Source organism: Mustela nigripes, chromosome 1 (assembly GCF_022355385.1).
Source record: "Mustela nigripes isolate SB6536 chromosome 1, MUSNIG.SB6536, whole genome shotgun sequence".
NCBI classification, from domain to species: domain Eukaryota; kingdom Metazoa; phylum Chordata; class Mammalia; order Carnivora; family Mustelidae; genus Mustela; species Mustela nigripes.
Window position 1 is genome coordinate 218610318 of NC_081557.1, and position 14113 is coordinate 218624430.

The following is a 14113-nucleotide window of genomic DNA, read 5'->3' on the forward strand; positions in this document are numbered from 1 at the left end:
TAATAATAACAATAGCAATAATAATAAAGAATAAAAGTCTCAAAAAGAAAAAAAAAGTTATCAAACTACCAACTCAGATTTTCCTTGTAAATAGTCTAAATCTCTTCCCATGTGTCTAAAGTCAAATCATATATTAAAAAACGGTTTAAGACTCACCTCAAAACTCACAGCTCCATTGTGGTCCGTATCAAATGCATTAAACAGAAAGTGCGCGTATGTTGTTGAGTCTGAAATGTTGGAAAGGGAGTATCATTAAAGCAGCATTGCTTTGCTTTTCCTTCCTTCTTTCCTTTCTTTCTCTCTCTCTTTCTTTCTTTCTTTTTCTTTCTTTCTTTCCCTCCTTCCTTCCTTCCTTCCTTCCTTCCTTCCTTCCTTCCTTCCTTCCTTCCTTCCTTCTTTTATTTTATTTGACAGGGAGAGACACAGCAAGAGAGGAAATACAAGCAGGGGGAGTGGGAGAGAGAGAAGCAGGCTTCCCGCTAAGCAGAGACCCTGAGGCAGGGCTCAATCCCAGGACCCTGGGATCATGACCTGAGCCAAAGGCAGAACTTAAAGACTGAGCCACCTAGGTGCCCCTAAAGCAACATTTCAATATCCTACTGAAGACTGGCACAGCACACGGAAGCCTCCTCTTATTTAGGAAAATTTACTCCATCTCCTGTACTTATGCTTTCTTTCTGGCTGTGCACCTTCGTTCTGGAGAGGATTGTAATTTGAGATTCCTGAGAGTGAGCTCCTCACACAGAGGCCATTGATGATACACATTCTCTGTAAGGTTGTGGCTAGAAATGCTCTGAGCACTTGGGTGTCTTGGGTGGTGTTTCTGGTGCTGAGATGAGTAATGGTACCATAGGTGGGTGTGAGGAATAAGTGAGACGCATGTGGAAATTGTTTGGTGCTTGGCAGGGGCTGTCTCTACAAGTAAAGTAATAAAAATACTAAGGGAGCGGGGTGCCCGGTGGCTCAGTCGTTTGAGCATCTGACTCTTGATTTCGGCTCTCGTGGTGGTCTCAGGGTCAAGCACCCAGGTGTGCTTGGAACTCATCGGGGAGTCTGCTTGAGGTTCTCTCAGTCTCCCTCTCTCCCTGCCCCTCCCCTTCTCTCTTGCTCTCTCCAATAAATAAATTAATTAAAAACAATACTAATAGTGAGACACACATGAATTGGCGTTTTTAGTTTTGTGATTATGAATTGTCATTTTTACAACTCAGATAAAGCTAGGGACTCAGAGAGCTTAGGAAACTTGCCTAGAGTAACAGAGTCAATTAGGAGTAGAGCAGGATGAAATGGAGTCCTTCTGACTGGAAAACCAGGCTAGCCCACAGCCAGTGAAGTGGCCTGATGAACTGAGGACAGGAGTGACTTGAGAAGTTTCTGTGGCCATGGTAAGAGTGTGGGGTCCTGAGGGGCCCTGGGCCTTGGGTGGGATTCACGGTTCAGGTAACCGTGGGCATTTTGGGACAGGGCTCTCTGTCCCTAGCACCTCACAATGCTGCCTGAGAACTCTGGAGTATATCTGAGATCCAATGCTTCCACTGAGCTTGCTTTTGATGGGTTTTCCCGTTTTTCTTCTTCTCCTTTTCTCTGTGGCCTCTCTTCATCTCTGAGCTTTCTGCTTTTTCATGTTAGAAGTATATTTTTTCTTTTCTTTAAAGATTTTATTTTATTTATTTGACAGAAGAGAGATTACAAGCAGGCAGAGAGGCAGACAGAGAGAGAGGGGGAAGCGGCTCCCTGCTGAGCAGAGAGCCTGATGGGGGCCTCGATCCCAGGACCCTGGGATCATGACCTGAGCCCAAGGTAGAGGTTCAACCCACTGAGCCACCCAGATGCCCCAAAAGTATATTTTTTCTTGCTGTTTTCTTCTCTCAGTGCAGTTTTCATTTTTCAGTGCTTCTGTTCTTGACCCTTAATCAAATTTACTTGATTATTTTAGATGTTTTATCTCATGGTTTCAGCCTTATACCTTAACCTTTTTTATATTAGAAAAAAAAAAAAAGTAACCTTTTAGCTCATTGGCTCCAGCCTTTTATCTTCTGTTTAAAATTTCATCTTTTCTATTTTATAACTTTTAACCTTTATTTTTTATTGGGATTGAACAAAACTTCTTATTCACCTTTTACTTTATAAATTGCTTTTTTAAAGGCTGTCAAGAAACTAAGTCACAGTAGCAGGAGGGGAGGATTGCCCTTCCCAAATAAGGGAGGTCAGAGGTCATAGAAACTTCCCTCCCAGCTCTCAAGCACCCAAGGCCCACTTGTGGATGGTTTTTCCTGAATGCTCTACCCCAGTGGTAAATGCTATTGGAGACCATATATTTTATAAGGTAGACTGCACACTCAGTTTTTCAAAATGACGGTGGCATTGTCTTTTACCTCTCACCTTTAAATACGCTGTATGAAACCGCTTGTTTTTAAACATAGGAGATATTAACACTGTTGTCTGTGAACTAACCAGGGACCACAGTTGGGTCTAAATAATATGTCCTGTAATTGTATCTTGAGTGAATGTCCACACAGTATCGATGAGTTGCAGAAATAAATACTTTTGAATATAGGTTATTACTAGGGATTTGGTTATAATCGATTTTGTACTGTTCTTGGAAGTACCATTACAGAGTTGTCAAGAATTGGCAGCCTGTTTCTATTCACAAAGTTGTTTTGCTCTCAACGGTGCTGTTACACAGACTTCTTGAACTATTTAGTGCCCTATGGTGATAGGAGTTGACAGGCGTTATGTTAAACTTACATTCCGAGGGAGAAAAAAAGAGATTTTGCATATTTTATAATGAGCTTCCATTAAGTAGGTCTCTTGGTATCCTATTTAGACAATCAGGGTACAGGCCTTTACCTTTGCAAGCAGGATTCAACATGAATAATGGCTCAGAACAAACAATGTTGGCAATTTTTTTTAAAATTAAAAGAAAGTAAGCTAACATGAACATACAGTAATTAGTTTTCTTCATAAATGGGGTCACTCTCGCTTTAAAGCTTGACACATGGGACAGATACTCTCAAGGTTTGCCCTGATGTAGTGTAGAGGATTCCTTGTTCCTATAAACATATCTTGGCAAGTCCCCTGGAAGTTAAACCAGTTTTCCAGCCCAGTTATAGTGTGCAGACAGCAGTTGTCATTAGTGTAGTGAAGTTGAACTGCCTGGGTTTGAATTTTAGCTCTACCAAACATCAACTGCATGGCTTTGGGAAAGTTGTTTAACCTCTCTGGGACTCAGTTTCCTCATCTACAAAATGATAACACCAGTATGTACTTCATAGGGCCATCCCGAAAAGATTAAATGAGATATTAATATGCAAAGTGCTTAGACATATATTAAATGTCTAATATTGTCTAATATATGTCCTAAGCATATATTAAATGTTCAATAAATATTATCTATTATAATTATTGTTTCACAGACAACCACCTTAAAGAAATGTGAGTAATTTTTTTTACAGATATAATACATTTCTACCTAAAAAGGTTCCTGTTTTTTTGTGAAATCTCTATTGTGTGTCGAGGTGTGTCTAGATTGGAGTTCTAATTTGATGTCAATTCTAAAGACTGGTAGAATCATGTCATGAAGTGTTATTGTGGCTTCTGCTGGAGTTCATATTTTTTATGACAGGCTTCTGGAGACTGTGAAAGTTTCTGAAGAAAGAGAGTGAGGTTCTGAGCTTTGACTGGGTAATAGGAAGGAGCTGAGGCACTGGAAGTCTCTGACTAGGCACAGAGATAGATACATGAAGTAAAGGCGAAGTGTCCACAAAAGCATCTATGGTCAGGTTTCATCTGATGGTTATTTTTCTTAGATACTCAATACACATTTACTATGACAATGAATAACAGGCATCCTGGATTCTAGATTTCATTATAGTTGGGAGCTCAAAAGATAAAACGATCTCTCTTCTCTCCACATGACCCGAAAGTCTCCTTTGACCATGTTTCTTTAACTTAGCAAATACAGTTCCTGAGTTTGATATCCTGAGATTGCCTCAGTTTCTTAGAATCTTACATGTGAAGTAGAAAATTAAATGTAGAACTTTTTTAGTTGGGGAACAACATTTATAGATGCTTAGGACAAGAAGGAATCTTGGATACCATTGAGTTATTTATCTACATTTAACAAAGGTGGAAAATTTTGCAGGTACCTTCAGTGACTTAGCTAAGATTACCTAGTTGGTTAATGATAGAGTTGTTAATGAAATCAAGACATTCCAACACCAGCTCCTAGAAAAAAAAAAGCATGTGTAGAGTGGAAGGAATACTGAGGACTCCTTTATTCCACATTTTATAAATGTTGTAAAAGTATTGTTCCACAATTTACAGAAGAACAAACTGAGACCCACAGAAATGTACCATTTGAGTCACCATTTGATGGTGACAATCTATCCACAAACCCAGGACCCAACTTAGTCCAATGACTTTAACCCATTTAATTCCAACCCACATCAATAATACCAACCCTTGATTGAAAAATCTATCTATATTCATAAATTTCAGAATGTACTTGATTATCATGATCCAGGTCTGTGGATTGAAATCAATCTGGCTGATTTTTTTCTTCCTACCACAAATCACTACTCCACTTGAATTCAAGCCCAAGGTACAGAATTAGTTTAATGCATTTGAATATATAATTCAAAACACTGTTGCTCTGGTAAGGGAGGTTCACATACACGAATAATAGTTTCTGTTTGATAAGTCCTCTATAAATCACCCTGAAAATCCTCAGAAAATCTGTCCTAGGACAAGAAGGATATTCTATGTCTGGTGTTACTAAAAAAATCTTCATGCCCTTGACCCTGTCCAAGTGCCTCCAGTGCCTTGCACACAGTAATGGTTCCATAGGCGTTTGTTGACTTAGTCTTCTGAATGGAGCTAATTCATCTGTTCCTTCCATAGGTAGCAGGTGCCTCATACAGGCAAAGTAGGTACAGAATCCCTACAACATGAGCAAGAGGAGCCCAGGAAACTGCAATTTTCATAAGCTTTTAAAATGGTCAGTGAACTAAGAGTGTACACTCTAAAGCTTCCACTGTACGTGGAGTTAAAAAAGTACTGCCATAATGATACCAGGAAGGGCACCAACCAGCCATTCATTTCCTCTAGGCTGGTTTTCCAGCAGGCATACTTAACCCTCACAAACCAGATGCTTCTGGTCACACCTCTTGTGCTGACATCCAGAACACCAAACAGGTTGTGCTTGGTAAACCATCTGATGAAGCAGTAGAGAAAATGAAGAGCCTGACACGTTACAAATTGCAGGAGGTTCTGTAGAGAAGACAAAGTCTTTTCCTACAGGAAATGGGGAGATGTGATGATTTATGGACCCATCATTGTTCGTGCTCTTAATGAGAAACCTGTTGCTTTCAGACCTAAATAAATGGTTCCATAAAAGCGCGAGGATGACCATGACATGAATTTGCCTCTCATCGGAGATTCTGTCCTTCCATAGGACCTATTCCCCTTTCCAGCTGCACTGCAAGATACAATTTGCATGTGCAAGATACAATTTGCATGTGCAATATTAATTTTTTAAATTGCTAGTCATTTTTCTTTAAAATATATCATTTCTTTCAGTAGTGCCTGGTACTTTTAGATTTATCCATTCAATTAACATGAATAATCAAAGAATTTTTAAGAAAGCAAAAGTGATTTTTTCCTCTCGAATCCCGTTAGATTTTGCAACAAGATTCATTTGCAAAAGATTGTGCTTAAGTAGATATTCTGTAATGCCAAAATGTTATTTTTCAAATAAAGATAAATTTTTAATGTGGAGCTGTATCCCATTTCTAGCATGCAATAACTTTCACTTGAGATGATAAAAAAATAACTTAAAGACTTCCATTTGTGCTAGATGCTTTGATATTATTGTTTATCAATATGCTGACAGATACTTAGCTATAATGTAAACATGATTTTTCTTCAGAAATGCCAAGTTTTTTCAATAATTTAGAAATAGACAAGTTAATCAAATGATATTCCAAATTCTTTCTTAAGGCAGACAATGGACCTATTACATCTGGGCATCAGGCCCTATGACCAAGAGCTGTCCGTGAACTGTTAGTAATGAGATGGGGTGGGTGGGAATTTTCACCCATGATATATCCAAATTCATGTAATAAGGGGTCACCTTGTGTTTTCTCAGAATTCTAATTTAATTCTTTTACAAGAATTTAATTCTTTTTTTTAAGAATTTAATTCTTGCAAAAGAATTCTTTTTAATTTAATTCCTTTTAACAGTCATAGCAAATGAAAATGTCTATTTTGACAATTCACACACAGAATTGTCTTCAACCCACTGAAATATCTAAAACCAAATGGATCAAAAACCAAAAGAGAAGTTAATTTTTGTCTGAAACTAATATTTAAGTGTTGTATAATTTCAAAATGCCTTTTGTAGAGATGATTCCATTGTACTGTCCCAGCCAACATGTGAAGCTATGCCATTCATTCCTTCCTGCTTTCACTCATTTACACGGTACGATCAAGTCTGATGACTGGTCAGTGACTTTTCTACCACCTGTGCTCACAGCAATGAACAATGCACAAAACCCTTCCATCCCTGGGAGAAGACATTTTAGTGAGGAAAGAGACAATAAGCAACAACAGAAGAGGTAAAACATGTATTAGTAGGTGCTCTTGAGTGCTAAAGAGAAACGTAAAGTTGGCATGGGGAGTCCCACGGGTTGTGGTTTAAGATAGGGTGGCCAGGAAAGCCTTGCTGAGATAGTGGCATCTGAATAGGAATGAAGGTGGTTGGATACTGAGATGGTTATTTAGGAGAGAAGAATCCCAGACAGAGGGAATAACAGGTTCAAAAGTCCTAACAGTAGCCCAACAGCTGTGCCTGTGGAATTAGAAGGAAGCAGGTGTGGCCGGAACATAGAGAGCCAAAGGGGCAACGTAGGAGCGGGGAGAGGACAAGACAGAGAGGGAACAGGGATCACAGCTTACAGGTCACTAGCAGGTGTGGTTCAGACTCTGATGGAAAGGAAGGTTCTGAGTAGAGCAATGACAGGAGCTGGCTTTCACTGAACAGGATTACTCTGGCTCCTATTGAGAGAAAAAACGTGCTGCAGGAGTGGGGAAGGGTTGGAAGCAGAGACTAGCTTAGAAACGATTGCGGTTACTTTGGTGTGAGAGGATGGGGGCTCCTTTACACAGGAAACAGTCAAAGAGGATGATAAGGAAATAGTGAGCGTCTCTGCATCTTGATTTCGGTATTTATTAAAAACGGAGAGTCACAGCTAAGATAGTTGGGAGGTGAGGGGTAGTGCGTGCCAGGGCCAGGGACATACTGGATGCCTCAGGAATGGCTGCTACCACAGCTCAGGTTGGTTAGTCTGGGTGGCTTCCTTTTTATGTTCGCCCTGTTGTGCCTGCATAGTGCTCTCATACATGCTGTGATTTAAACCCCTATCTTCGCACTTAATGCCTTATTTGGACATTGCCCATCTGCGGCACTAAATGGAATGTTCTTTTGGGCCGGTACCACATCTTCTTCCCCTTTCATTATCAGCACCTAACACACAGCTGGATACACAGTAGATTCTGTTTGAGCTGGGCTTCCTGTTGAATGAAAGAGAACTTATAAGGCCTAGGGGCAAATCAAATGATCTCTTCACTCATCTCCAACAGGTATGTGTTATCATCACGCCTTCTTTGTTTCCTTTCCAATTAAATTAATATTCAGAGTGGTATTAACTTTCTCAGATGTGGGGGGGAGGGGATAACAAGAGGTCCTAAAAGAGAAAGAGCAGAAAGAACACTAGGTAAGGCTCTACAAAGATCTAGGTTCTAAGCCATTATCCACCCATTAATGGATGTGTGACCCTGAGCAAACCATTTAACTTCTCTAAAGCCCAAATTTCGCATCTGAAAATTGAGGACAATTATATTTGTCCTAATTTGAGAGTGGGAAGAATCTAATAATACCTACAGTACATGCTGAAGAGCTTTGTAGCATATCCTGGACTGAGCCATTGCCACCCAAATGTGCTGTGTGTTTGAGAGCCATAGTATGGGATACACAGTAATATAGTTTCTTGCATTCAGCTGAAGGAAAAATCCTGGCTATCTGATCATTTGTAAGGTGCTCATTTTTATGATACATTGAAAATTATACACACTCGCATGCTGTGTATTAATTCTTTTACATAGCAATTAAAAATGTAGGCTCATGCCATAAAAGATAAAGCCCAATTCAAGATTGCAAGCATAATTCTAATGGAGAGTATGTTAACAAGTCCACATTTTCACTTACCTCCCTGTGGAAAGAACTGTGAGTAAATCTCTTTGAAGGTTTCTTCATTAACAACACCACTGGGACATTCCTAAAGAAAGTGGTAGAGAAGCAATATGAGCAAAGTGTTCATAAAACTGATTTTTTTTTGCACATTTTGAAACGAAACTGTCTACTGCGCAAAGCTGCACCGGGGAAAGTGAAATATCCATCCATTTTTCAAAGGGAATAAAAGCACACAATAAACTCTTCTTTGTTCCAGGTCCCACAGAATGAAAAAAAAATTACAGATGTAAACATCTTCACATATTATCAATATTAAAGCCGTGCTGACACATGAAAAAACACACCATTGCTTTTAAGGATACAAATGTTTATTATCAACAAAGTAAGAGGAAATTACATTGTTTTTCATACAGGAATGGTATCACAGGATGATTATGATGTGCTCTTTGCTGAATCTTGGTGCCATGTTTCTCTGGTGATTTGCTGGACCCACAGTACCTTTAGTTCAGTGAGAAAATGGTATGCTCCATGTGGGAGTAGTCCAAGGAGGAATAGTTCCTAATTTCTGTTCACAGTGTGTTCAGAAGTGCATAATAGTTTGTGACAGGTGACCTTCAGTGAGATGGGACTGCAAGATCTTTTTAACTTCTGGAGAGAGGGTCTGAAAAGAAAGAGTCCTGAACATAAAGAATTTCTATTTTTGTTCCATGGGTGGAGTTACTTTTCAGACTGATGGATACTAACCTTCGGAACTCCACTAATGTTGGACCACTGACCTGGTGGGACAGAGGGCAAGGCTACCTGTACCAGAGTGGATCAGGCATTTTCTACAAAAGGAACTGAAATCTTAAATGTTAGAAGAGGTCTGTCTTGGTACTGAAAATGAAGACTAAGACTCATAGACAAAGATGGGAGCAAAATTTCCTCCACTCTCTAGAGTTAAAGAATGTTCTGGTCAGGAGTCTGAGGTGTAGAGACTCGTGAAGCAATAGACACTGATAATTACATAACAATCTAACATTAAGTCACATATGAGATGTTAATTGTACATTGACTATGGGGCGGTGGTAAGCTCTGTCCAGTCTTTTTGAGTGGCTCCTCAGGAACAAACAGCCCCACTTTATTTGTCTCAGCTGTCATGGTGCTCCCATGATGTCTGGAGCATCAAGGGTGTGTTAAATTCCCTGCCCTGAGATACAGATATTCTGTGTACTTTAAATTTGACACTGTTCCTGGGATCTTAAAATAATCATCTGTTGTGGTGTTAAAGCTTCTCCTAATCCTCAAAATCATTGCCCCCTCATGAATAAACTTGGTTTATTAACTTGATATTTCTTTATTCCAATGGGCCTGTTACTCACAACTAAAATGTGCCTTACATGAGAAGTTTTCTATTTTCTCACTCATTGGTTTGAAAGGTAGGACCTTTGATATATGAACACAATTTAAAATAATGCCTTCAATGTGAACTTGTGTTTACAGAGCTTGTCAATGTATATTTTTCCCATTTGATCATTATAATAGACCTATGACTTAGGTTTCCACATTCACTGAGGCAGAACTGAAGGTTCTGTGGTCATGTTCTAGCCAGTGGGGGAGCTGGAATGTGGGCTTGAGACTTTCCAGATCACCACAAGATTTGGGATTAGATGACCCTTGTAAAAATAATGACCCCAAAGGCCTAAGATGATTGGATCAAAGAAAAGGCAATCAAAAACAAATGAGAAGAAAAGCAGTTAATTTTATTTTTAAAACTGTTTACAGTTAATTTTATGTTTGTGTTATTTTATGTTTAAATTTGTCTGGGCCACAATGCCCAAGAACTTGGTCAAACATTATTCTGGATGTTTCCATGAGGGAATTTTCGATGAGACTGACATTTAAATCAACAACATTTGAGTAAAGTTGATTGTCCTCCATAATTTGGGTGGGCCTCATCTAATCAGTTGAAGATCTAAATAGATGAAAGACTAATCTCCCCTGAGCAAAAAGGAATCCTGTACAGAAGCCTGTACCTTCTTACCTGATCCACAATACTGGCTTTTCTTGGTTCTATGGCAGATGGTCTTTGGACTCCAACTATAACTTTTTCCTGAGTGTCCAGCTTGTCTGCCTCCCCCATCAGATTTTGAACTGGCTAAGCCTTTAAAATTATGTAAGCCAATTACTTAAAATAAATCTCTTCCTGTTTATAGGTACATCTCTTAGTTCAGTTTTTCTAGAGAGTCCTAAGATATAAATGAATGAACAATAACCAGCTATAACCATAAAAGGAAAAAAAGGGCATGTATCTAGCTAATCTAGCTAATCACATTAAGCCGAAGGCAGCGGCTTAACCCACTGAGCCACCCAGGCGCCCTCATGTCATTATTTTTAATGGCAGCCTAATTATGTGCACATTGAATTTATCATATTGTTGGATACTAAGGACATTTCAGCATTGGGGACTACATACAAATAAAGACGTAATTAAAAGTCTAGCACAAACAGCTAATTGCACCTAAGGTTCTTTTTTGATGACTAACCCAGAAGGAGAATCCCTAGACCAGAAGGTTTAAGCGGTCATGAGGTTCTTTACAAACACGGTCACACTGCACTCCAGAAAGGCAGCACTGGTCTGTACCCCTGCCACATGTTTTTGAGAAAGCTTCACATCTATATGTGCTGGCCAGAATCACATGGGGATTTGACATGCACCAGATCCCAGGAACATACACCAATAATTTGCTTCCCTCATGAGCCTAATCATCAATTTGAAGATGAACAGAGGGCATCAAGGCATTTGCACAGATTCCTCCAAGGGATAAATTGATGCATGTGTTTTTCATGCAGACCGGATGTTTTGAGGGAAATCTGCTGGACCACACTACCACAACCACAGACATTTACTGAGCCTCTATTCAAGTCCTGCTTACATACAGTGTTTAACATTTTCACTAACCCTGAAAGGTGGTGATTCTTTAGAGAAGGAAAGTGAAGGTTGAGGATTTAAAACTAAGTAACTCATTGGAATCACAGTTTTTCACAGAGCTATCCATCTGCTTGTTCTTTCAACAAATACTTATTTAGTACCTTCCATGCATCAGGCACTGTTCTAGGCACTGAGTGAGTGAAAAACTGGACTGAGTTTTAAAAATTCCAGTTTTGCTCTTATGGAATTTAAAGTTTAAAGTTCCATGGAATCAAACTCATATTTCCCTGACCTTTAATTGCAATGTTGTCTTGCCTTCTGTATTATTATCATTTTTCTTTTTTATATTAGGACTGAAGAAGCGGTCTTCTGGTGCACCATTCATAAAAATACTTCCTTTGGGAGGACACACAGTGTTTATTTCCTCCCAGAGCCATCTATTGTGGTTGTGTTGAAGACACCCACATGTAAAAGGAAGCCATTCAATCAAAACTGGGGACATTGATGACAAAAATACACACGCCTGCGCACATATATAATGAAATTGTATTTTGTGAGATTTGTGGAAATTGTTAAATTTTTTTTTTGGAGAAATTATTGTCTTTCATCCAGCAAAAACTTGCACACGTCTGCCTCTTCACCACATACCGTTTACTCTAATTATGAATAGCTTGACACTAAAGAGGTTTGGAAAAAGTTGCAGTTTTTAGGACAGGTTAAATTAACTACTTCATCAAATGTCAAGGAGTTGGAGTTTCCTGGCACTCTGCTGTCTACCACATTAATCTGCTCTGACCAGCGAGCTTCCTTTATTACATCTTAAACCCTTCACCTTGATATGATCAGGATGCAATAAATGTAGAATGAGATTTTCTTAGCACATAACTGCCATACATTTGTCGTGTGATGAAGACACTTGTCCTGTGGGGCCTTATAGATGCATTTCTTAGTGATCATTTTCAGCTCTCTTACATAGGGTCATGATGCATCTGAGTGCCAAATCCATTGTAAATATACAGTGAATATTTTCCTACTGCTAATATCAACACTAATGAAGTGGGTTTTTTATGACAATTAACACGAGGATAACGAAGATGGTGATCATGAGAAGTACCGTGATGATAAGCAAATACATGAGCACTTTTTTTTTTTTTTGCACTTTCTATGTTCTAAGCACTGTATTAGATGGCTTACATGGATTATTTCCTGTGAATGGATAGATGCTAGCTTTACCTCCATTTTTCAGATGAGGAAGCGGGCAGAGAGAGACTGACCATTAGAAAGTGGCCAAGAGTCATCTCTTGATCAGAATCAGGAAACTTGAATGTTTAAGCAACTTCATAGAAAACCCAGTTCAATTGTTTCATTTTAAAGGTGGAGAGAGTGAGGCTAAGGTTACAGGAAGTGCCCCTTAACCCCACAGTGGGCTGCTGAGCCTTACCTTGTGTCCGGGTTTCCCGAGGTCTAAGCTGATGCACGGACTTCAGAAACCCCTTCATGTCCAAACAAGAGCTGGCATGCTCTGCCTGGCGGTTTTTAGAATAATCTAGTGAAATGCTTCTGATTCTGGGTTCTGGACTTAAGTAGAATTTGGATTGAACCTTTGGTCTGCCACTTCAAATCTGTATAGCTTCAGACAAATGGTTTAATCTGAGTCTCATTGTTCTCCCCTCTAGCATGGGGATAACTATTGACGTCAGAGGGCTGTTAGAAGAATCAATAAGATAATGCATGTTATGCGATTATCCTAACCCCCCCCCCTTGCATATCCTATTTGTTCATTAATGAAAGCTGTTGGTACGGTAGTAATAATCTCAAATTTGGTAAGCAGAACTCCATTATACAGTGTTGCTATGACATTGTTGCAGCAATACCAGAGTTAAATGGTGTTCATCAAAGCAGTTGAACCTACTACAGTGCAGGTCTGCTATGATATAATGAGCCCATAAGACAGATATTAGTTATGCTTCCTCCTTTAACACTATAAATTGAATGAACTCTCTATCATCAGAGTTTACTCTCAAGGGCAGGGGAATACTGCAATTGTAAATGACAACTGAGAAGAATAATGGCCACCAGATTGGAAATAAATGTTAGTAGAAACCCAGCAAAATTTTATCCATTAATTCAAAGGAAAGCTTTCCCTAGTAATATATACGTGAGTACATCAGAAATACAGCACTCCAGGGTGCTTGGGTGCCTCATGTGGTTAAGTGTCTGACTTGGTTTTGTCTCAAGTCTTGATCTCAGGGTCATGTTCCACAGGGCATTTGCTTGAGATTCTCTCACTCTGCCCCTCCCTCCCCAAGCTTACACGCCCTCTCTTTCTCTTTCTCTCAAAAAAAAAAAGAATTACAGCAGTCCATGAAGACTTCTAGGAAAGTACCTCAGAAAGAAATTCATGCATATATAGAAAACTGCTAGAGAAATTATTTTCTGAGGTGAATCATGAATCCTTACATGTTTATCTCACAAGAAAGCCTTTCAGAATTTCCTTGAAAATTATCAGAATACTCTAGAAATAGTTGCAGTGATATGCAAATCAGGTGTATTTTCTCAGGGATATTTGTCCACTCCACTGGCTGAAATCTCCTCTTCCCATAAATCATCCTGCCCTGGTGTATGTCATCTGCTCAGATTCAGGATTATTATCAAACATTTAGAGATACCTCTTTAGGAATCCGAAAGGAAGAAGTATGGCACAAGAATGTCATGAGAAAAAAAAAAAAAACTAAAACTAAAAGGCCTTGTAAAAGAAATAGTTCTGCAGTAACCCTTTTATGATATCTATGAAGTCACATTTTTTAAGCATCCATGTATTTCATCCCCTCTGACACTCCTTTTGCTAAGGAGAGTATACTTGGTGGTGCTTATGTGGAAAATCTTGGGATTCTACCAACAGAAATGTCATGCCATCCATGTTTTGTCCAGTATCTGTTCTTTTAGTTTTT

The 14113-nt window shown here is 39.1% G+C and overlaps 1 protein-coding gene across 5 annotated transcripts in view; it reads right to left on the reverse strand.

Moving 5' to 3' along the window:
• KCNIP4 (potassium voltage-gated channel interacting protein 4) overlaps positions 1-14113 on the reverse strand; it is a 1175184-nt gene that overhangs the window by 23980 nt on the left and 1137091 nt on the right. For all 5 annotated transcript variants that reach the window (XM_059381719.1, XM_059381728.1, XM_059381710.1 and 2 more), the window contains 2 exons: positions 8267-8336; positions 157-227 (listed from right to left, as the gene is read on the reverse strand). In XM_059381719.1, coding sequence (XP_059237702.1) covers positions 157-227; positions 8267-8336 — 141 coding nt within the window. The remainder of the gene's footprint in view (positions 1-156; positions 228-8266; positions 8337-14113) is intronic.